This window comes from Bos mutus, chromosome 12 (genome assembly GCF_027580195.1).
Source record: "Bos mutus isolate GX-2022 chromosome 12, NWIPB_WYAK_1.1, whole genome shotgun sequence".
Lineage (NCBI taxonomy): Eukaryota > Metazoa > Chordata > Mammalia > Artiodactyla > Bovidae > Bos > Bos mutus.
In genome coordinates this window covers 80210609-80236507 of record NC_091628.1, presented here as the reverse complement: position 1 = coordinate 80236507, position 25899 = coordinate 80210609, and the positions used below count along the sequence as shown (strand labels likewise).

The window sequence follows — 25899 nt, the reverse complement described above, 5'->3', positions numbered from 1 at the left end:
ACCCCATGGACTGCAGCCCGCCAGGCTTCTCTGCCCATGGGGATTCTCCAGGCAAGAAGACTGGAGTGGGTTGCCATTTCCTTCTCCATAGGCCTAGAGGTGGGATAATATGAAATATTTATTATGAAACATTTCTAATAATAAAATGAACACTTGCCTGCATTATTTAATTTTATCCTCAACACACTGTGACCCAGACACTATTACTGTCTCAATTTTATACATAAGGAAACAGACTTTTCTGGAGGTCACAGCTGATTAATGACAGAGCTGGGTTTTCTTCTGTCTTCTCGAGTCACTGGATCCAGAGTTTGTAACCACTGTGGTTAGTTCTCCTGCTCGTGTCAGCTTAGCTCAGTTTGTTTTGTGAAGCAATTTAAGGCCTTGCCCCAGTCAGATATACAAGTCAGGGAATAGTCAAAAATAAATACAGAGTGGGGCCTTCTTTTATTTTAAGGAACTTGACTGATAGTTGGTTGATTAAGGTTTGAGTGTGTGTGCTAAGTTGTTTCAGTCGTGTCCGACTCTTTGTGACCCAATGGACTGCAGCCCTCCAGACTCCTCTGACCATGGGATTTTCCAGGCAAGAATGCTCAAGTGGGTTGCCATGCCCTCTTCCAGGGGATCTTCCTGACCGAGGGGTCGAACCTGTGTGCCTTGCATCTCCTGCATTGGCAGGTGGGTTCTTTACCACTAGCTGCATTGAAGTTTGTCCTGATGTAAAGTAGAAAACTACACAACAGTCCTGAGCAGGACAGTGATCCAGTTATGGCAGATAGCAGGTTCCAGAAAACTAGGTTGCATAGTAGTCTGTCATTGCGATACTCCTTGGTGGGGGACGGATGGGGGTGTTGACCTCATTTGAAGGTGAGCACCGTGAGGTCACCCCCGTAGTCTCAGGCAGCCAAGTGGAGCCTGGGAGCTCGAGTTTCTCCTTTGGCAGCTGGTGCTGTGTCCCTGGGGAGATGGGCTTGGCACCTAGTGGGTGCTCCTCTGATTCGTGCTCACCTCCACCGTTGGCCCTCCTGCCCCAGCCTGCACTGCGGTTTGGGGATAGAAAAGTAAGGCATGATCTTGGGCTTTTAGAAGCTCACAGGCCAGTGGGTGAGACAGGCATAAACAAGTGCCCAGTGGAAAAGATGCCTGGAGGCCAAGATGGGTCGCAGAGTGCCCCTCCTCCTGCTGCTCCTCCCGCTCCTCCTGGCTGCCATATGCCTCCATGTGCCTTCTCTCTCTTCCTCCTCCCCTGTGGGACCCTGTTGTTCTTTCAAGTTCTCACGCGTGAAGCTCTATCCTCTCAAACAGCCCTCTTCAAATGGCCAAAAAATAGTTTTCCAGACCTACAGTGTGCATTATTCTTGATTTGTTGATGCATTTTTAAAAACTTTTCTTTAACTTTCATCTGTGTAGTGTTAAAAACATTTCCTTCATCTCCAAAAAAATAATTCAGTAAAGAGTGTGCTGAATACAAATATTCACCTAAACTATTAATCATCCTCCGTTAGACATTGTGACTAGAGATGATTTGATTCTAGTCACAGTTTTTGTGGCTTTTTTTTTTTTTTAATTGACTACACAGAGACTCCTTTGAAATTCAGAGGATGTTAAAGTATTGGCCTGCAACATATTTTTAGAACTAAAACTTAAGGCAGAGTCTGGATACTACATGCTTAGTGCTTAGTCAGTATAAATAATGCAAATATGCCTTATTTAAATGAGGTTAATTCAGAAATCATTAAAATTTTGTTAGCTTAAAAAATTGGGAGAAACATTTGTATTCTGAAATGTTTGTTTGTCTTAGGCTGCTTGTCCCAATTTTTCTGGAGTGTGTACCATTCATCATCACAAGAAAAGACCTGTGTGCTAAAATTAGCATCATTGATGTTGTTTTCTCACCCAGACAAACAAACAAACGAAAAACTGAAACCAAATACATGGACAAAAGGCAGCTTTCGGAAATGATAGCTATGTTTTATTACCTTGATTGTAGTGAGATAACATGAGTGAATGAATATGTCCAAACTCATCAAATACATGTGCAGTTTTTTGCATACAAATTTAACTCAAGCTGGAGAAAGGAAAAAATTAGTATTATAAGGTTTTAAAAATAGTCTTGATAAGTAACCAAATACTGAAAACAAAATAATGCTTAAAGAAGGTTAAATTTTGAAGGAATGTAAAAATTAGGCAACTCAGATTCATAGAATAGATGATGGTACCACAATTTCCGCAGAATGACTGTTGTTGTCTTTGGAGTGTTTTTGTGTGCTAGTTTTTGCTTTTCATCTGTCTAGTTTGCATTTTGGAGAAGGCAATAGCACCCCACTCCAGTACTCTTGCCTGGAAAATCCCATGGCTGGAGGAGCCTGGTGGGCTGCAGTCCATGGGGTCACTGAGGGTTGGACACGACTGAGCGACTTCACTTTCACTTTTCACTTCCATGCATTGGAGAAGGAAATGGCAACCCACTCCAGTGTTCTTGCCTGGAGAATCCCAGGGACGGGGGAGCCTGGTGGGCTGCTGTCTATGGGGTCACACAGAGTCGGACACGACTGAGGTGACTTAGCAGCAGCAGTTTGCATTTTAAACCTTTTTTCCAAGAATAGAACCTTTTGAAATGTTCTGGAATACAGTGTTTGGCAGTTTTACTCTGCACACTTAATGTCAAAGGAAAATCAGTTTACTCAGAATAATATAAAATTATTAACTCTATCTTTTTTTTCAACTTCAGAGTGCCTATTGTAAAACCACAAGTGGCTAGCTGGGAGCTCTCAGTGAAACTGCATGACGAAATTCATACTGTCGTAGTATCCAGCAGTGGGCCAACATTCTCCGTGAGTTTTATTTTTTTTTAATTTTTGACTATCTTGAAATTATCTATGAATATTTACAACAATTTTAGCACATTCCACGAGTCTCATCTTTTGCATCTACAACATAGGTGTGTTTCTGTTTTCATCTTCTTTAGGAAGCTGAATGTAAATGAAATTTTTGTCTCTTATGTTAATGAGGAAATGTATGCCCAGACTTAGCCACATTCTAAATCCACTTCCTGTTACCTGATTTATTTTTCTGTTGTTACTGAGAAGGAATACTTCCGCCTTTGTTATAGAGAAGAGCATCTTTAACCATAATTCCAAATATACGATAGATCTGTTTCTTTTAAGACAAGTAACTTGAAGCCTCATGTAACATTTTCTTGAGATTTCATGTTGTTGGACATGCTTTATGCTGAATTTACCTTACAGTGACATTCTTTTTGTTTAGAAGACTTTAACCCCTTGAGTCATACCCATGAGAGAACTGCTTTAGTTTCAGTCTGGTCTGAACTGAACACTGTTCCAGAAGATTTATACCATGGTATGAATGACATGTTTCGATCCTGTGATTTAAATTGCCAGAAAAATACCATAAAGAGTTACTATTTTATTATTTATTTATTTAGGCCACATGGCTTGTGGGATATTAGTTCCCTGACCTTGGATTGAATCTGGGCCCTGGCAGTGAAAGTGCTAAGTCCTAATCCCTGGACCGCCAGGGAATTCCCAGGAGTAACTATTTTAACTTGGGTCCTTTTTAACTTTCAGCATGAACCACAGAAGCTGCTACATAGTTACATGGTTAGTATAATGAATGTTATATGTTGATTATATATATTATATGTGTTAGTATAATGAATGTTGTATGTTGATTATACATATTATATATGTTAGTATAGTGAATGTTGGGCTTCCCAGGTGGTGCTGGTGTTAGAGAACCTGCCTACCAATGCAGGCGACTTGAGAGATGCAGGTTCGATCCCTGGGTTGGGAAGTTCCCCTGGAGGAGTGCATGGCAACCCATTGAAGTATTCTTGCCTGGAGAATTCCATGGACAGAGGAGCCTGGCGGGTGGCAGTCCATAGGGTCACAGAGAGTTGGACATGACCGAAATGACTTAGCACGCATGCACATAATGAATATTAATCTATATTTCTCTTCTCATGGCTAAGTTGCACTGAGATGTCATTTTACTGGGTGGGGGAGGAAATGACTTTTCATCAAAAAATTTAAACCAGATATGAAAATCAAAATAATGTAATTTCATTGAAAACAGTCCTTGGAGAGGCTTGAGATATATGGTAGATTCTTATCCCAGGTGGAAAAATAGTTCAAGTAAGAATTAATGAGAATTCATTTAATCAGCAAATACTTACTGCATGCCTACTGTGTACTAGATAAGTGTAAGGCTGTTACACTGGAGAAGGTGACATTTTTATGTGATAGTCACAAGTAAATGAGATTAATTCCTGAGTTAAGGTTGGTCTCCTTGGTTGTCTTTCTTTTTCTTTTTTTTTAATTGGAATATAATTATTTTGCAGTGTTATGTTAGTATTCTTGCTTGTCTTTAAATTTTGTGATTCATCTATATGCCAGAATTGCTAAAGCATTTGTTACTAAAAGATATTTCACTCAACTGTCTTAAAACAAAAACTGTGATGGAATTAAACCATGTTCTTGTATTTTGTGATGAACTTATATGATTCTTTATATTTCTCCTTTCTATATGATCATTTGAAAAATAACTCTGTAAGTGGACACTTAACTATGCATCAAATTGAGTAGCAAATTATATGTGTTGAATATTAAAAGATAATGTAGTATAGTATTTTCCTAGGGGAAGGTTAGCTTTGCAAAAATGTAGACCTTAGCATAATTTTCAGTTCTGTACTGAGTCACCACTGAAGTGTTACTGTTAATCTGATACAGTGTTTTTCTAAGCGGTGCCTTGCCTTAATAAGAAAACTGCCCAGCTTATGTCTATGAGTTGTTATTTCTCTATGCTTGTTTCAGATTCCATGTTGGAAAGCTATAGATCATTGGCACAGTTCAAGTGATATCTGTCGAGTTTTCGTTGTAGAATTATCCCATTTTACTTTTCAGCTCATGATGTGTTTAAAAAACCCATCAAAATTAATACATTAAAAATTTCCCTGGAAAACATCCACCTTGATATATAGTACAAAAACTACTTCCTGTATGTATTGGCTTAGCTACTATCAGAAGCATCAGGCATAATAAAAATTGAGCATTCCTGATAGTATATCCCTTTTTCCTGACCATATTTGGATTGAGCTTCATTTAGCGTCAGTGTTATGAAAGGAGACAAGTTGAATAGTGTGCAGTAAGTAAAGGCTTTCATTGGTATTAGATTTTAATAGAGGGGAACTCCTGCTTTTAGAGTCTCAGAAGGGAGAGTTGTGACCATTTACTTGTTTTTCTAGATCACCCTCTGCCACATCAGTAGGAAATTAGCCAAGAGGTGACAGTCTAGGTTAATGACCCAAGAGGTAATACATATTTGTTTTCCTTACAGTAATGTGTTCGTGTTTTCTGAAAGTCTTTTATTTAATTAAAAATTTTTTAAATAATAAGATATTCAAATGAGGAAAATATAGCAAATTTACAAATCTCTATGTAGGTCGCCTATTAAAAAAAAGAAAAAAGTAGTAGATACAGCTAAATCTCTTCTTTACATCATCCCATTCTGCTCTCTTCTTCTCTAGAGATGACATCATTCGTGAAGGTACCATGTGTCTTTCTTGTACATGTTGTTACAGTTTCAGTGTGCCATAATAATAATGAAATATTTCATGTACCATAATAATGATGAAAAAGAAAGATGTGAAAAATATATATATCAATACTTAATGATATCATTTATGTAAGATTTTAAAATGCACAAAGCAAAAACAATTCCATTTACAATAGCATCAAAAAGAGTAAGATACTTATTAATAAACTTAAACATAGAGGACAAAGACTTGCACACTGGAAAATATAAAATGTTGCTGAAATAAATTAAAGAGGACACAAATAAATGGAAAGCCATCTCATGTTCATGGATTTGAAGACTTAATGTATGCTATAATGTCAATATACTCAAAGCATATAGATTCAATGTCATCCCTATCAAAATCCCAACAGAATTTTTGCAGAAATAGAAAAAAATCCAGAAATTCATATGGAATCTCAGGGATCCCCCAATAGTTAAAACAATGTTGAAAAAAGAAGAACAAAAGTTGGAGAACTCGCACACTTCCTGATATCAGATTTTATTTTAAAACTACAGTAATCAAAACAGCATGAACACCAGTAAGACAGCACACAGACCAAGAGAATAGAGAGCCCAGAAATAAACCTGTGGATAAGTGATCGAGTGATTTTTGACAGGAGTGCTAAGATCATTCCATAAGGAAAGGACAGTCTTTTAACAAATAGTACTGAGAAAAATTGGATATCCACATGCCAAAGAATGAAATTGGACCTTTTACCTTACTCCTTATGCAAAAGGAGTTCAAAATGTATTAAAGACCTAAATGAAAAAACTAGGACTTCAAACTCTTAGGAAAAAATAGTCATTACATTGGACTTGATAATTTCTTGGTTATGACATCTGAAACATAGGCAACAAAAGAAAAATAGGTAAGTTAGAGTGCGTCAGCATTTATAACTTTTGTGCATCAAAATCAGCGAATGGAAAGGCAGTGCACGGAATGAGAGAAAATATTTGCATATGCAGGATACATTTGTATATTACTCAGAAGGCAATGGCACCGCACTCCCGTACTCTTGCCTGGAAAATCCCATAGACAGAGGAGCCTGGTGGGCTGCAGTCCATGGGGTCACTACAAGTCGAACACGACTGAGCGACTTCACTTTCACTTTTCACTTTCATGCATTGGAGGAGGAAATGGCAACCCACTCCAGAATTCTTGCCTGGAGAATCCCAGGGATGGGGGAGCCTGGTGGGCCGCCGTCTATGGGGTCCCACAGAGTCGGACACGACTGAAGTGACTTAGCAGTAGCAGCAGCAGAATATATAGACTAACTTACAGATGCAATCTATTTTAAACATGGGCAAAGGACTTATTACAAAGTTAAAAATATCTACATTAGTAGATAAATAAAAGAATTATTAAGAAAGAAACAATTAGCAGGCAGTATAACGGAGTGATTTGGACACTATGTTGTGATTTGGTGTTAAGAGCTATCTGCTCTTAGGAAATTAATTCCTCTAAATTTCAGTTTCCTCCTCTGTCAAATGGAGATAAAGTATAATGTCTTTCAATTGGATAGAGTGAAATGATATATTTAAAGAGCTTGGAATGTTGTCCAGAACAAATTAAATGTTGGTTGTTAGTAGTGCTAAAAGTACTGCAATAAAAATCTAAATTATTACCAAAAATAAAGTGAAATAAATAAAAATGGGCAATGAACTTGAATAGACATTTCTTTAAAGAAGATACACAGATGACCGATAAACATGTGAAAAGATGCTTGACATCACTAATCATCAAGGAATCACAAATCAGAACTATAACTGGAGGCCAATTCATAGCAGTTAGGATGGCTACTATCAAACAAAGCTCCAGAAAATAGTAAGTGTTGGCGAGTATGAATGAAACTGGAACCCTTGTGCACCGTTCATGCAGCTGCTGTGGAAAACAGTACTGTGGTTTATGTAAAAAGTTAAAAGTTGATAAGATCTGGCAATTCCACTGCTGGGTGTTTATCCCAGACGATTGAAAGCAGGATCTTGAAGAGATATTCGCACACTCATCTTTAGCAGTCTTAGTCACAATAGCCAAGAAGTGGAACCAACCCAAGGGTCCAGTGCCAAGTGAATGGATAAGCAAAGTATATACATAAAATGAAATATTATTTAACCTTTAAATGGAAGAAAGTTCTGACACATTTTATCAGACTTCATACAAATGTGATACAGACTTTGGCCCCCTCATGCGAAGAGTTGACTCATTGGAAAAGACCCTGATGCTGGGAGGGATTGGGGGCAGGAGGAGAAGGGGACGACAGAGGATGAGATGGCTGATTGCATCACTGACTCGATGGACGTGAGTTTGAGTAAACTCTGGGAGTTGGTGATGGACAGGGAGGCCTGACATGCTGCGATTTCATGGGGTTGCAAAGAGTCGGACACGACTGAGCGACTGAACTGAACTGAACTGCAAATCAGTATTTTACTGAAAAACTTTTCAGTAGGGAGGATGAAAATTTGGGGAAATAAAGCAAGCAGTGAAAAAGCAGTAAAAGATATTTTATATATCTTAGGTTTTTATTCTAATGCTGAATATGAGTCAAAATGAATAGCATCATTAAGAAGAAAAGAACCTGATACGTACAAGGCTGAGATATTATTTTGGTTATTAAGGTGATAAACTCATATATGTAAAAACCAAATTTCGTTTATAGTATTTTCATGACTGCCTTCTGGATTCCCAGGATGTTTCCCATTTCTCTTTTATTCTGCATAATACAAAACTAGAAAATACTCATGTGTTGATGTTAAAGATAATGGACTTAAATTCAGAAGAATGAAGTTGGGTCCCTACCTCATATTGAATGGACTTAAATAAAGAAAAATGTCAGAGTACTCTTGACATGATGAAACTTAGCTTGGAAATTTGGGTTTCCCAAGGATGTAAAAATGAACACTGTACATGCTCTAAAAAATCTTTTTTGCCCAGTATTTCATGTTAACTACTAATAAACTGTTCCCTGGGTGGCTCAGTGGTAAAGAATCCACCTGCCAGTGCAGGAGATGCAAGAGTCATAGGTTTGATTCCTGGGTCAGGAAGATCCCCTGGTGCAGGAAATGGTAACCTACTCCAGTGTTCTTGCCTGGAAAATTCCCTGGATAAAGTAACCTGGCAGGCTACAGTCCATGGGGTTGCAAAGAGTGGGACCCAACTGAGCACACACGGCACTAATAAACTAGAAAAAAGTTGTAGTGTTCCTATTGAATTAGAGATTCTTTGTTACAGTGAATGACTGATAGAAATTTTTCTACGGACCTTGTGAAATGCTTCTTAAGAATAATCAGAATCCTTAGAGTATTGAATTTTGTCATATCAATGTAATTTTTATGTTAATGTTTATAAAGAAAAATCTAAATGATCTAAAATAACATTAAATATTAAGATCAAGAAAAAAAGCACTTTTTTTTTTTAACTTTTTTCAGTTTATTTTCCTAAATGAGATTTTTTTTTTTTTTTGCTTCTTATATACAGGTCAAAACTTAACTTTTTGATAGGCGTAAAACTTTGCTACAATTTTAAATTGTGGTCACAATCCTTTCTTTCTTTTAATTTCAAGTATGTTTTGTATTGATAAAATTTATACTAAAAGTTAAATGGCAAAGATTCATTTCTGGAACAGCAGCAAACTAACTATAATTGCTGAATATTATTTAAAAAATCTCTATTTACAGAATTATATGCTGTTGTATGTCAAAAATTCTGCAAAAGCCATTAAGAAACTGCCACAAATAATACAACAGGTTTAGCAAGGGTACAGGAAACAAAATATATAAAAATCAATAGTATTTCTACTCATTTTCAATGAGCAGTCCAAAAATAAAATTATGAAAACAATTTCATTAACAAAAGCATCCAAAGAATAAAATACGTAAGAGTAAATTTAGTAAAAGAAGTGCAATACCTATACTGTGAAATCTTCAAGCTATTGAAAATTCATGAATCTAAGTGACTTAGTTCATGAATTGAATGACTTAACATTATAAAGATGGCAGTACTTCCCAAATTGGTCTACAGATTAAACATAATTTTTATCAGAATCCAGGCTTTATTTTTGTCAGAAATTGATGCTGACATTCAAGCTAATACTTGAATGTATTAGCACTCAAATAGAAACGTAAAGAATCCAGAATAGACCTTATAATTTTGAAAAAGAGAATAAAGTTGGAGAACTTACTTCCTCCTTTCAAAACTTATAAAATTGTCTTGAAATCAAGACCATGCAGTATTTGCATAAAGAAACTTACAGATCAATCAGTAGAATAGAATTGAGAATCCAGAAGTCCATAAATGTATGGTCAAGTGATTTGTGACAAAGGTCCCAAAATTATTCAGTAGGAAAAGAATAACCTTTTTAACAAGTAGTGCTGGAACAATAAGGTATCCATGTATAAGAAGAATGAAGTTGGGTCCCTACCTCATATTGAATTGATATAACAAAATCCCACATGGATAAAATATGTGACATATGAAAGATAAAGCAACAAAACTCTCAGGAGAAGACACAGGAGTACATCTTCGTGACCTCGCACGTAGCATTGGTTTCTTAGATTTGACCCAAAAGCACAAGCATCAAAAAAAATTTTTTTGATGCTTGTCAAAATTTAAAACGCTGCTTCAAAAAATACTAGCAAGAAATTGAAAGGACAAACCACAGAGTGAAAAAAATATTTTCAAATAATATATCCAGCAAAGCACTTGTATTTAAAATATGTAAAGAACAGTTAATACTAAAGACAATAATAAAACTTAATAATAATGACAATGTAGTATAAAAATAAGCAAAGAACCTAAACAGACATTTCTGAAAGAAAATATCCAGTTGTCAATAAGCAAATGCACAGGTGATCAGCATCCTTCGTCATCAGGGATACGCACGTCTAAAGCGCAATGAGATGCCACGTCACACCTACAGAATGGCTGCAGTAAGCAAGCCAGATAGTAACAGGTAGGGCTGAAGATGGAGAGAAATTGGCACCCTCACACACTGTTGGTGAGAGTGTAAAATGATGCAACCACTTTGGAAAACAAGCTGATATTTCCTCAAAAAGTTAAACATCTAGGTTATCCAGAACCTCAGTTCTATCATGAGTATTTTATCACGAATAAGTATTTTTAGACTTACTTATATGTTTGTTACTGTGGTGGATGCATTTTACCTTTCAAATAATATTTCACATAATAATTTTTCCAAGTAATAGTTGCCAGGCTGCTGCTGCTGCTGCTGCTGCTGCTGCTGCTAAGTCGCTTCAGTTGTGTCCGACTCTGTGCGGCCCCATAGATGGCAGCCCACCAGGCTTCCCCGTCCCTGGGATTCTCCAGGCAAGAACACTGGAGTAGGCTGCCATTTCCTTCTGCATGAAAGTGAAAAGTGAAAATGAAGTTGCTCAGTGGTGTCTGACCCTTAGCAACCCCATGGACTGCAGCCTACCAGGCTCCTCTGTCCATGGAAGTTTCCAGGCAAGAGTACCAGAGTGGGGTGCCGTTGGCTAGATGTCAGCAACTAAAAGACAAATTAAATAGAAATATATATTTATTTACCCTGTCTACTAAACAATTTGGTAACATTGATATTCTTCAGCCTACTAATTCTACCTCTAGAAATTCATTCCAAGGAAGCAGCGAAAAATTGCTAATATGAACATGGTATTGTGTTGGGAAGGAAAAGATGAATTCATGGCAGAGATAGCCAGGGAAGCAGTCTCACTTACAGTAAGGAGACTTGAAAGTGATTGAGATACAGTGATAAATGCTTTAATGGAGGTCCCTTCAACTAGTTAAATCCATGAGAAAGAAAGAAGAAAGCAGTCATCTGCCTGGGGGAAAGGAAGGATGTAGGGGAAGATGCAAGTTTTCCTTGGCTGAGATGATTAATGAATAACCATTTAGAACATGATTTTTGCATAAGCCAGGACTTGAGTCTAAATCACAGCGTAAGAAGGTAAGGAAAAACATTGAGACTTGTTGGCGTGGGAAACCAAAGCTTGTGGAAAAATTAGAGACATCTTTTATAGATAATTTTGACTTTTTATTATGGGAATGTTTGCTTTCTTTATTGTTATTGATTTTCTATAAATAGTATAGTTAGAGGTTTTCTTGTCTTGTTCTAATTATATTTTTTCTGATACTTATTTTAGCCTATTCAAAGGTATCTTCATGAAACAGCTGATTACTTTGGTCTGTTCTGTAGAGTTTGTGCCTTGTCTCAAGCACTGTGTTAAACACTTGATCTGTGTTCTAAATGAGATGGTGATAAACTGCAAGGTCAATGTTATTAGCTTTAGTTGACAGAAGAGTTGGAAACTGACATTCAGAAATACTAAAGCCGAAGTCACACAGCTTAGGAACGTGGGATCCAAGATTAAACCCGTATCAGTATGATTCCAAGGCCTGTGAAATGGTACCTCTCTGCATCTGACTTTACAAAGTACTTTTGCTAAAGAAAATTCAGAGAAATAGTAGCACCAACTTGGAAAATTGGCTCTGTTAGACTCTGGACACATCTTTGTTAATCTGAGGAATAATACATTTCTAGTCAGAACAGTTTTGTCACATGATAATAGGAAGTTTCTTTGTGTTAAACATTGAGGCTCAAGTCATTCCATTTAAAGGCAGCCTAGAAGGCATCACAATAGCGTGAATAAATCATAGTATTACGTAATGTACAGTTTCACAAAGTGTACAGTTAGAGATACTGGTTAAGAGTAGTTTGTCAGAAAGCGTTTTCAGTGTCTCACTACTCTTGTAGATGTTGACATGTTTTTCAAGTTGTGTTAAAGTTCGAAGTACTGAGTTTTCATGGTAATTTTACAGTCTTATCCGAGCAAGTAGTACTTTTTAGAGCAACACAAGATTTGAAATACGTAAGATATTGCATCTACAAGATTTTGTTTGTGCTTGCATTTTGTTTTAATAATGTTCATTTTGGTTGATGTAAAATTGTCTCAACTTGAGATGCCTGTGGTGGAGGGAGGGAAATGTTTTGTAATAGTCATATTATTGAAATTACCACCTTGTGTTTTTCTTCTCAAAGGAAGAATATGGTGATGAGCATAAGAATAAAAAATAATAATTACATATGGATGCATAATAAGAAATAATTATATATGCATTGTGTGAAGTTTTTCTTTCTCTAGTATAGCCAACTCTTTCCCATTTTTTCCTACCACTATGCATTTTGTTCTAGATTTCCTGACTAAGAAAACATTCCACCAGAGTTTGTTTTGATATTTAGAGAACATTTTGAAAATGTAGTTTTAAGTGGAGCTGAGTATTTTTTATGTAACATTTTTCAAAACGATGAAGAATTAAAGGAACTTAGCATATACCAATAAATAATCTTGTGTACAAATTAACCCTTTCTTCATGTTTTCAAATGTTAATGAAAAGAATTTTTTTTTTTTAGTTTTACTAGTTTATTGCTACCAACCCATCTCCTTCCACCTTCCTCACGCATGCGTGCTCAATCACGTAACCCCATGGACTGCAGCCCGCCAGGCTCCTCTGTCCATGGACTTTTCCAGGCAAGAATACTGTAGTGGGTTGCCATTTCCTTCTCCAGGAAATCTTCAATAAGAGTTTATACCTTCAATTTACATATAATCTGGTTTTTATCTCATTTGCAGAGAGTAATGCTAAATCATGTAGGTACTAGAATTTGTATAGGGACATGGTAAGAATCATGATTCTTCTTTAAAAAAATAATTTTCAAATACCCTCCTTAGGGAAAAAAAAAAAACATTATTATTGTATCTGTCTCTCTTCCTCTGTGTCAAAGAATATTTTATTCCTGAACGTAGGAGGGGGTCAAATAAACAAGATTGTAGAAAAATAAAGTCTGAAGAGTACATCATGCACAGCTTGATCTGTTTACTTTTTAAATGCCACCTTGTTCAGTGGATCTGGGACTGCACTTGTGAACCATAGGACTAGATTTCACAAAAAGATGAGGCTCCTGCCCATGTAATCTGGAAAATTGCTTGTCTAATGGGGTGCCTAGTTGCACCTGTACCCTCTTGAGTGACTCAGTCGTGTTGTGCTCAAGAGTGAAGTAACTTGTTATGTGACTAAATGAAGGGGAAAAAGAAGTTATGAAAGCCAGCTACTTTGGAAATGAAAAGCTAAATGGTATTGGTTGTTATCACATTAAGGTTGGCAAATACTATAATTAAAACGTCAAGTGATTTTTGGTGTTACTGCCTGGTTTCAGCCACGTTCTGATAAATTTTATTTGGAATCAAATTTTCATTGTGGACACCAGATATTCAGGTTGAGTTCAGTTCAATTTTATAAGCACTTACAGATAATCCATAGTAATCCAGTAGCCTTTTATGGGCACTGGTAAAAGTTCTATCACAAAAATTTATTGTAAGTCATTTTATTTATTTTGTCATGATACTGATGGCCTCTCTGACTTATTTGTACATAAATAAACAGTGAAAACACAGTTGAGTGCCTTTGCTGAGTGACTTGACCATTAGATGAATTTCAGTGTATTTGTAGCCACTCTACATTTATCATTTAGCTGTAATATAGTTTCATGGCCGTTTATTGGATGCTTCAAATGACATAGTTCCTGGAGAACCAATAGGAATCAAGAGAGATGATGTCTGACTCTGTAAAATTTGTCATCTGTGGAGGGTGACGAGGACAGGCTGTCCTTCAGCGTACGCGACGTGTCTAGCGTTGTGCTTGAGACAAGGCGCATATTCTATAGAATAGACCAAGGTAATCCATTGTTTCATGAAGATACCTTTGAACAGGCCAAGATGAGAATATAATTAGAATGAGACAAGGAAATCTCTCTCTGTACTATTTAAATAAAGGCTGTGTCAGGTGGAACGAGTGGATGATGCCAGGGAGCGGCGGATGCTATGGAGGCCACCTGGTGTGGGGCGGGGGTCTGACCTGGACATGCGTGGCTGTGGGTGGACTTAGGAAGGAAATAAAGGCCAAACTGAGTCCTGTGGAAGTCCGCGTGGGGAGGGGAGGGGAGAGAGGTCAGAGTTTGAAAGCATACGTAAAAACTGTAAAAAGGGCTAAAAGATCGTTCGATATGGCTGGGGAAATGGAAGAGTTGGAACGTGGAAAGCTTGTCGGGGACCTGGTGGCAGGGAGGGAAGGTGGTGAGAGCAGCGGTGTGAGCGGTGACACCAAGATGAAGTGAGCAGAGGCCCAATGGTGCAGGGATGGGAGAGGAAGTCTTGCCACGTGTTCACGTGGAGAACAGCCCTGACCATCTCCCTGCTGGGTTGATACAAGCTGGGTTGAAAAAAACATTAATTTTTGTTAGAAAGTTGCCTACTATACCTGTACTGTACTGTACTTTGGAAGAAACAAAACACTTTTATGAATAGGTTAAATACAGGATAAATACCCACTGCATATCCTGTTTGAAAAGTTTTGAAAATTGGTTGTTGTTCAGTCGCTAAGTCGTGCCCGACTCTTTGTGTTAATGGTGTGGATTTATCTGGAGAGCAGGGAGAACCAGAGAAGGCCTTCCTTCAGGAAACTGGATCAGAGTTGCCTGTGAGAAAGAACACCCTTAGGCTACGCTACAGAGAGTAGCTTGCCAGAGTGCGGGGTGAAGGAGAAGTCTTAGTGTCCACTGAAGGCAGCATTGCAAATAGGAGGTACTAGTATCCTCAGCCGGAGAAGGCAATGGCACCCCACTCCAGCACTCTTGCCTGGAAAATCCCATGGACGGAGGAGCCTGGCAGCCTACAGTCCGTGGGGTCGCTAGGAGTCGGACACGACTGAGCGACTTCACTTTCACTTTTCACTTTCATGCATTGGAGAAGGAAATGGCAACCCGATTCAGTGTTCTTGCCTGGAGAATCTCAGGGACGGGCGAGCCTGGTGGGCTGCCATCTATGGGGTTGCACAGAGTCGGACACGACCGAAGCGACTTAGCAGCAGCAGCAGCAGTATCCTCAGCTCCAATTATTTTGGCAGTGGGAAAAAAATACATCGACGGTAGAGAGACTTAAAATGTAGAGTTAGCTGCACAGCATTTGTTGAGTAGTAATAATATTCTGAGTTGTTTGTTAATTCTAGCCCTCTCTTATCAGAGCAATTTAGAAGTATGTTCTAGAGAATACTCTTGATGGACGGAGGTTTCTAGAAAGTCTAAATTGTGTTTAAGTCCATAACTTGTGAGGATTAATAGACTCTGTACCTTGGTCACTGTTATGAACGAATAGATTTGTGTCGTTGTTCAGTCGCTCAGTCGTGTCCGACTTGTTGCGACCCCATGGATTGTGGTACACCAGGCTTCCCTGTCCTTCACCGTCTACTGGAATTTGTGTCATATTTTTGGTGAACACTTGTTTGCTGTCAGATTCTCTTACTTAACTACTTCTGGTGAAGTTGAGAGGTGGTTAATGGTTGTTTTTACCTGAGAAAGCAGTAAGGGAGTTCAGGTCTCTTAAGTGGCCAATTAGTCACTTGCTATCATATGATAGTATTTAATTCCTTCATTGCATTTATCACAAACTTTAATTATATACCTTCTGTTTTTCTTTTTCCATTTGATTAAGTTCCATCTTTTTACACTAAAATATAATCTTTATAAGGATGGGGACCTTGTCTTGGTGGTTATGCCTTGTACTTCTCAGGAAGTATTTGTTGAGAGAGAGGGATGGGAGGAGGGGAGGAAGGGCCAAAGAGGAGGAGAGGTGGGATTTGAGATTAACGGGAACATTCTGCGAGTAACAGCTGCTCTAATACTGCAAGGACCTAAAACTCCCACAGTTTGTCTCTTAAATGTTAAATGTCCTTTGTGGGTGTGCTGGGGCTCTTCCTGACCAGGAGGCTCATGCTGCCATGCTGCTGGTTGCTCTGACCAAGGGACAGAATGAGCATGGGGAGTCATGACTGGTTCTTGGAGCTTCAGCCAGCATCCTTCCGCTCATGTTCCATCCCATCGCAACAGTGGGTCGTGTGACCATGCGTCTCCTTTAGGGGATGGGAGATGGCAGTCTTATCATGTATCCACATGGAGAACAGCCCTAACCACCCACCTCCTTGCAAGATACCTTGCAAGTTGAAAAGCATTCATTTTTGTTAGAAAGGAAGTTGCTTACTATATACAGTAGTGTGCTTTTGAGGAAATAAAACACTTTTATGAATAGGTTATATGCAGGATAAATATCCACTGCATACTCAGCATTGACAGGCAGGTTTTTTGTGGGTTTTTTTGTTTGTTTGTTTGTTTGTTTGTTTGTTTTTTACCGCTAGCACCACCTGGGGAGCTCTAGTGGCTCAGATAGTAAAGAATCTGCCTGCAATTCAGGAGACCCGATTTTGATCCCTGGTTCGGGAAGATCCCCTGGAGAAGGGAATGGCTGCCCACTGCAATATTTTTGCCTGGAGAATTCCGTGGACAGAAGCCTGGCAGGCTGCAGTCCTAGGGGTTGCAAAGAGTCGGACATGACTAAGCGACTAACACTTGGGACACCCAAGATTGCTGGGTGATTAAAGAGAGCAAGGCCGGAAGCCCTGGGTCTCCTCATGGCTGGTCCTTCTCTTTATATCGCGCTCTCCGCAATGGAAAGAAACTTAAATTTAGCATCTATGCAGATGGTGTTAGTTTTATCTCTATAATATATTGGGAAAAAAATTAAAGTATTGAATTTCTCCTATTTGGGAGCTTTTTGCCTACTGTCACATCTAATATTCTTTCTTAAGGAAAAAAAATGGTGCAGCTTAAAAAAGAGTGATTCCTCTGTATATGAGCTTCCCACAACCAATTACAGAAGGTTTGACAGGCTTGGGGAGATAGACACAAACACTAAGACTGCTTCATTCTGTTGGGATAATATTTCAAATTCTGAATATAACTTTTTTTTCCCTACCACTTTACAGCCCAAATAATGGCTATTAAATGGGATATTTTGTCAAACCAGTGAGGTTTTAAAGCTTTGTGCGCCCTCTACGATCTTTTATTAACTACTCAAGAATCTTAATGGAACATCAAAATCCTGGTTTTATGTATCAAAAAGAAAGCAATAACCATGCAATCATGGTTAATTCATGTATTTTTTTTTAACAACTTCCGCTCAGCACATATATGAAGCACTTTAAATACTGATGCATCTCCTGTGTTATTTTTGAGATCTTGGAGAAGATCCACAAAACTATAGAGTTGGAAGCTGGAAAGAAATTTCAGGTAGCGATAAGTAAACATGTCCTAACTCTGATTCTTCAGTAATGAAATAGTGTAAACTCTTAACATTCCTTTTGTGGAGCTTTGTAGCCCATGAAAACAGCATTGTCATAGAGCCTCGATGTGCGTCATTTGTGACTGAAGGTTTTGATGTCTTTGCAAAAGGCAGACGGGTGCTTTCCTTTGAAATGTGTGAGGCGGTTTGAGATACGGCTCCTCAGATGGATTTAATTAGTCCTCCATAGGACTGGACGTCCGCTTGCTGCGGCTGAATTCTCATTTCATTCACCCATAACTAGAAACACCTCGCTTCAAACGGGTTTCTTCAAAGAAAGAGGGGTTTAGGGTTCTGTGTTTTACTGCTTTTTGATGTTGGTTTCCCTTTAACTGAGAAGACCTTATGTTTATACAACTGTTATTATTAAGAAAACATAGCTTTCTTTGCGAGGGTCCTTTTGTCTCAGTGCCGGTTATTGGTGGAAGTCGAGACCTGTGGAATAGATCTTGCTCTGTGTGTGTGTTTGCATATTTTACTTCAGAGAGGCCTGAACTGAAAATGGGGCATAAGCTTGTGAAAAAAATTCTCTAAACACGAAGTTTGAAAGCAGAATAAGGTGAAAACCGGTACCAAATACATTAATAAGGCAGATGTTTAATTCAGAAGCTTCTAATATTAACCACAAAAGCAGAGCTAGTCAACTAACTAGAGTTTCCATAACTCACATAGTAATTGTAATTTTGATTTATTCTGCCTACAGTGTAAGCTCATGGTATGCTTTCAATAAATACGTTGAAAGAATGAAAACATCTATTCTATGGTAAAATTATATATTAAAAAAATATTTGCTACTACTACTTTTTAAAATTATCCTTAAAACTTAACATTTCATTAGTAGAGCTACTTGAATTTCCCCTGAAAATAACGCCATTCTCCAGTTAGTGTGTCTAAGGGCCTGGCATAGTTCATCATCAAGGCAGCTTTTTTCTCCCATGCCCACGATTCTAATTACATTTCAGGGGGTTGTGCTCTCTCCCAGAATCCCAGTCATTCTTCAGGATGAAATGCTTCAGGGGGTTTGGGTGCTTTTCACTCACAGGCACAGGTTTGCATTCTCGAAAAGCTTCTCTTGCTCTATCTAACATGCTGATTTGTATAAAAATCCTAAAAGATATTCTTAAACTTCTTATTAATCTTTCCTTTCCTTGAAAAGACCAAGTTAATTTAGACTATTCAAGCTTAAAATTGTCCCAAAGCCACAGATCACACTGAAAAATACATATTAATATATCCCCCAAATTCTTTTGGTGTCTTGTTTCAGTATTCCATCCAAGAATCTGTAGAATCTCAGGCTTATATTTCCGTTTTCTGGAAGTCATAGCTGATCTTTCCCATCTTATTTATCAGACTCAGTTCTTAACTGTGCCAGTTTCCAAAACTCAAAGGTCAGGCATGTTCCGCCATTGAAGATATGAGAAAAAGATACACAAAGGCTTAAAACATTTTTAAAAAATACTCTGAACAGTGCTCACAGTAAGTCAGAAAGAGATTGCCCTGGGAGGACCAACATACTGTGGGAAAATGATCTCTGTTCTCTCTGTGTTTTTTGTGACTATTTTGTGGGATTCCTGGTGTCAGGAGAACTGTGGACACGTGGCTCAGGAATATTTTGTTACACACGTGTGAGTAGAATGATTTTATTCAATTTTATGGATGTGATTTATTTCAGGAGTTCTTTTAGTGGTTCTGACTTTGGTACAGTGTTCCATGGCTTCACAGCATTAGTATCTCTTGCAAATGCCCTAAAAATCTTGGTAGAAATAGAAAACCTCCAATACAAAGGACAGAACATTTGTGAATTATCTTGTATATACATTTGCAGGACAATATGTTAGGGAACCCTACTTCTAGTATTTGAAGTTAGTATCATATTACAGTGATCACATTTTCTGTTCTGCAGGCTGGGGTATTTTTATAAAAAGAAGCATCCATCACATGCATACGGGGACACAGGCAGTCATATGCCCCCTCCCTTATCTTCAGTTGTAAAATTAACTGTCTGCATTTACTAATAAGGTTTAGTTTGGGGCTCGGTAAGGGTGTAGTAGAGAAACAGTCATGTAACATTGTACTTGGGAAAAAAACAAAACAAAACAATTTTTGAGGACAGATGGTCCTTAACCTTTGGAAAAGCCATTTAACCCCTCTGAGACACTGCACTAATACTATTTTATATAAATGCCAGTGCAGAGGAGAATGTAAAGTCCTTGAGTCAAATGGATTTGAATTTAAATACTAGTCCCGAGACTGCTGGCTGTCAAACCAGCAGCAGTTACTTAGCTTTTCTGGGTCTTCCTTTTTCTCATCTATAAAATGGGTAATAATCTTCAGTGCGTGTGTGCTAAGTCTCTTCAGTCATGTTCAACTCTTTCGCAACCCCATGGACTGTAGCCCGCCAGGCTCCTCTGTCCATGGGATTCCCCAGGCAAGAATAATGGAGTGGGTTGCCATTTCCTTCTCCAGGGGATCTTCTCAACCCAGGAATCAAAGAGTCTCTTAGGTCTTGTGCATTGGCAGGTGGATTCTTTACAGAGTTTTGTTAAAATCAAATAAGATAAAGTATGTAAAGTCTCTAGTACAGTGGCTGGCATGTAGTAGGTACTGAAGGAGCCATCTCCCTTCCCCCTTAAATAGAGACAGTTTGCTTTTTGAAAGAATCTAAAATAGCGTTTACTTTGCAAACAGTTCTTTTCCATTCTGTGAAAAATTCGTGGAAAGTTTAAACAATAAGACTAAAATGAAAATGTGCACACATACTTTAGTGAGGTTTGTGGGTATCAATTTATATTCTAAGATTCTAAAATTCTTTGCTTAGAATTGTATTCTTCGTTTATTTTATGAAGCCCTTTTTGAGGCCACATAGAATACCTGGAGAGTGTTATAGAGGTAATCTTTGCCTCTCATGGTTCACTTTGGGCAATTTTCTCTGTGCGGCTGGTGAGCCAGTTACTGCTGTCCCCACGCCCGTTGCTGCCCTGGGGCCCTGCTGCGGTTTGAAAGCCCACTAGTTCTGCAGTTCCTCCTCCCCCACTCTAGGGCACACCTGCATGGTTAAGGTGCCCGGCTGACAGAATCCAGCTCTTCGGGTGGATCTGCCCTTCTTTCAAAGCCTTTCTCTCATCCATGGATTGTTGTTCCATCACTCAGTCATGTCCGACTCTTTGCGGTCCCATGGGCTGCAGCACACCAGGCTTCCCTGTCCTTCACCATCTCCCTGTGCATACTCTACCCATTCTGAAAAGCTCCAGGCACCATGGAATTACCACACAATTATTATAGTGACCATGCTTCTCAATAAAATATTGACCTTTGTTACTGTATTTTCCCTCCAAATGAATTTATCTACAACTATCCAAACTGGCTTGGTTGAGGTAATCAGATCAATCTGGGTTTGGATATGCTCTTTCACTAACTGTGGAACCATAAACCCATATTTAAATTCTCTGACCTCAGATTTGGCATCTATAAGTTGTGGTTAATAACATCCCCACTGTAGGCCTACTCTGAGGATTCAGTGAGTTTAATGTTTATTCAAATATCTGATACATGTTCGCCACTCAGTGCGTGTTCCCTTTCTTCAATTTAGGCTTATTTTTTCTGAACAAGGCTTCCTTGGTGGCTCAGATGTTAAAGAATCTGCCTGCAATGCAGGGGACCTGGGTTTGATCTCCTGGGTTGGGAAGGTCCCCTGGAGGAGGGCATGGCAACCCACTCTAGTATTATTGCCTGGAGAATCCCATGGACAGAGGAGCCTGGCTGGCTACAGTTCATGGGGTTGCAAAGAGTCAGACACAACTGAGTGACTAACACACCCTTTCTGAACAAGTGACAAAAGTTTAGCTGCAAAGAAAACCGAGGGGCGTTCATAACCTGGCTGTTACCGTCACTGGAGTTTCTAGTCTATTTCAATATTGTTTTCTTTTTTAAAGGCATTTTATCTCTAAGATAGAATTGTAAAATAAACCATGCCACTTGTCTCTAACTCGGTTTCAAATCTCACAACGGTAGGCATATTGCTTAAAATTTTAAGATTTAGTGCAAATGGCTTCGGGTGCGCTTTGCGTGGATGTTTTTGCTCTCAGCCCTGTTGCCACGTCAGCATGATGATGGGTTTATATTGCTCTTGCTTCATTTTGTTGCTTGGCGTTTTCTAAAACCTGACTGTGTTTAGATGTGCAATGTATGGTTACTTGTGGAACAAGAGTAAGGAAACCAGCTGGATATTAAATACGGCATAATCCTCTTTGTAAGCAGCCATGGACAAACTTGTGAGAAGCTACCAAATTCACCCAACTAGATAGAAAGTGCTTATGCTTAGCTTTCAAAATCTAATGATGACTACTTAAACACTAGCTTAAATGTTATCTCGGTTAATGATACATGTCCAGCTCAATTAATAGAGGACTTGTTGCTTATTGTTTTTATAGGTGTTTGAAATAAGGTTTAGAAGAATTTATGATTCTCTTTATAGACAGCTACTGACAACACCAGCTAAGTGTGAGAGTAGTGGTAACTGGCAAAGTTGCTGGTGGTGGGTGTCGTTTTCCATTGGTTTAACTTATCAAAGATTGAAGAAAGATCTGTTTTGTTTCATTCCACATACTGATTTAGGTACACTGATGGATGTTGCCACCTAAAGTTTAGTCTGTCAGTAATAAATCAAGGCTTTCAGGTGTCATCTGTTCTATTGGCTTTTAAATGATCATATATCCATATGATGCCACATCACACATTGAGAACTTCAGCTCAGTGCAGAGGGGTTTCTTTTTGTTGTTGAGTTTAGCATACCAGCTTGAAGTTAAGCTGCAGTACAAAAATTAGACTAACTTGGGCTTCCCTTGTAGCTCAGCTGGTAGAGAATCACCTGCAGTGCAGGAGACCCCAGTTCGGTTCCTGGGTGGGGAAGATCCCCTGGAGAAGGGGTAGGCTACTCACTCTAGTATTCTGGCCTGGAGAATTCCATGGACTGTATATTAATGGGGTCACTTAAGTTTAGCATACCAGCTTGGAGTTAAGCTGCAGTACAAGAAATACACTAACTTACCAGGAGGATATTCTTGCTTGCACTCCATATGTATCATTTGCTTATTCAAGCATGTAAAACTTCAACAAGGGGAGGTAATTTTGCTTGAGATTTCTTGATTCCAATTGTTCTACTACTTGGCACTGGGTGGAAAAAGGAAAAAAAAATCATATTGAAAGCATTGTTCTGTTAATGAAGTTGCTTGTCCTTTTTTGTGCCAAATTTGGCAGGTAAAATTACCATTTATTCTACTTGCTAGAGCTGGAGAATAGATTGTTGAGGAAAAGTAGCAATTTAAGTAATGACACTAGATAGAATGTGCTACGTTATATGCATCTCCCATACTTTTAGATATTGACATGCAATTTTTATTTCTCTTTAGTAATGCACTTTGCCTTTAACTACATATCACTCCCAGTAGCTTTTATCAGCTACATACCATTTGCTTCAGTTGTGAAATTTTAGAACATACTGTGTTGTTATTAATTATAATAAGCCAAAGTGAAACATTTTGATCTGAGGATAGATTAATGCTTGTAGTTTGTTCCTGATATTTCAGAGTTATTGCATGTTTATAAATTTAGGGGCAGTTACTTAACATTTAAAAAATAGAGATGCAAAATTAATTAGTTAAGATCAAATTCTAGATGTTCATGATTTCTTCCATGTTAAATATACCTTGACCTTTTATATGTGCTTTAATTTTTGGCTTGCAAGTTCTTAAAGAAACTTTAACCAAAAATCTGGTTCTAAAACTAAAGAATGAGTACGTGGTCTTTAAAAATTTGATCATGTGTTCAAATGAAAAGCATGAATTTAGCCTGAGCGAAACTTTGAAGTAACTGTAAGTAATTCACTGAGTTTGTTGTAAATTACATTCTCCTTACTTAAAAAACTTCAGGCTTTTAAAAATTATTGTTACTGCTATAGCTCACAACACAGTGGCTAAACCTTCTGTATAAAAGAAGAAATCCTCTACAGAAGCTAGTATGTAAAATATGTTTTTCTAAAAAAGCTGATTGGTGAACTTGTAGACTTGCAAATGTTAACATAAGAACAGTTAGCGTTTGGTGTTGCTGAAACTTGTAACCATCAGTCACTTCTTTCTGCCCACTAAACTAACTGGGTAGGCAGGTGCAAATGTTAAAAAATCTAACATTGCAATTGACACTAATTGGCATAGTTGTTGGCAGTCTTATCAGAAAGCAAAGGGCTGAATGGTTGAATGGGTTTAGAGAACTTGAATGATAATAAGCATTTTTATATGCATCTTGAATTACTTTTGTGACCCAGACTAACAGGAACACTTCATTGTGACCTCATCCTTCAATGAATAGAAATTATAGGAAGCATAATATGCCGTGTGCGTGTGTGATTACTGATTGTTCTTCGGGTACCCTTTTACAGCTCTCTGCCCCATTACCCACTTTCCACCTCTCCCTACCCGCCTTCCAGGGCTCAGAGAAACCAAAGTTTATGTGTGGAAGAGAAAAGAACTATATTATACTGAATATGAAATTATTTTTTGATTTTTTTGCCAAAAACTAGATGAGCATCATCAATAGTTTAGGCTAAACTTAAGAAAGTGTATTAATTGAGTTTATGGATAAAATGAGAAGACTGGGATTTGCTTCTAAGTGTTCTTGGAGCAGGCGGGGGGATCAACAGGGATATAGATGAAACAAGATCAGCTTTGAGTGGAAAGTTTTGAGCGTGAGTGATGAAACTGTAGAGGTTTATTAAGCTGTTCTGTCTTCTGCATATGTTCGAAATTTTCCACCACAGAAGGGTGCTTGTTTGTTGGTTGGTTTAATATGCTCAGTGACCTTACCCCCTACCGTTAGGTCTTCTATATTTGGCCAGATCCTTCGCAGTACCTGCTTTAAGATTTTTTCCCAATTCCTTTCATCAAAAATGACTTATTAAAGTCAGTGCTAATAACCTGATAAACCAATCTGTGTGCCCATGCACAAATGAGTTAATGTCTAGAGAGAGTGATTATAATAGGAGCTTTCTAAAGACGCTTCCTTAATCAAGAGAGACGACTCCGGGTGGAATTTTTAATCACTGGGGTGGGTCTTCTTGCCTGTTCTGTGTGGGGACCACCCTTCACAGAAGTGTTAACAATTGTAGTGTTGTGTAATGATTGATCTTAGCATTTTTGTGCTGGAGATAATGATGTACTTTCCTTCAGCAGAAATAATTTCCGTAAAGAAAATGTTTTTCTTTAGGTGAGTTAGGAGGGTGTGACTCTTGTGTATCTTATCTTTGTTCCTGTAGGTGTTTCCATGTGTTTTTGGTCCCCTCTCTATCTGCAAATGATTTAGAATTACCTGTGTTGAAAAGTAGAGTTGAGTCTTATTTCCTTGAATCAAAGGTCCCTTTGCAAAGGAGTATCTAGGGAGAGAAGCTTGCTAGAGACTTCAGCTTGAAAATTAGGGGCTGAAAACAGTTACTGTAACTGCTCTGTCTGTCTTCTGGTTATTACATAGATGAGTAGTTTATGTAAATTTTGTACTCTGGTTTTGATCAAAGTCCCCTTGAGATCTAATATCAAGTAAACATAACCTTTGTGTAAGGTGTTTTAAAATGTTGATTCTTGACTAGTAAGAGGTGGAGAAGCCAAGATACAATTTTAGACTGTTACTTCTTTTCCCATGCTTTTGGGCTATCCAGAGAATTGATTTGGGTTACTCCTTATTTCAAAGTAGCATTGCTTGAAATATTTTAGATTTTTAAATAACTTTCTAAGGAATTAAAATATAAAAACAATTTCACTATTTCTTTTTTAGTTTGTAGCTCTGGAGGAATGAGTGTTGTTTGCTCATTAATTTCCTATACCATTCTCAATCGTTCTCCATTCATCCCTTTCCTTGTTAGCTTTTCGTTTGGCCATGATGGGTGTATTGTGTCTGGTAACTGCTACCAAAACTGGTGTATTATATTAGCCCTGCCCTTTTTCAAGGCTCCTGGAAAAGTGCCAGGCTTATTCTCCTTTCCATTTGGGAGCATAGTTTTACAAATAAAAGAATGGTCTTACTTTGTTTGTAGTCATC

General features: G+C 38.2%; 1 protein-coding gene across 4 annotated transcripts in view; it reads left to right on the top strand.

Moving 5' to 3' along the window:
- Positions 1-25899, top strand: part of PCCA (propionyl-CoA carboxylase subunit alpha) — a 360537-nt gene that overhangs the window by 233185 nt on the left and 101453 nt on the right. For 2 of the 4 annotated variants that reach the window (XM_070380776.1, XM_005899255.3), the window contains exons 19-20: positions 2732-2834; positions 3588-3620. In XM_070380776.1, coding sequence (XP_070236877.1) covers positions 2732-2834; positions 3588-3620 — 136 coding nt within the window. The remainder of the gene's footprint in view (positions 1-2731; positions 2835-3587; positions 3621-25899) is intronic. The other 2 variants (XM_005899258.3, XM_005899256.3) reach the window with 1 other exon arrangement.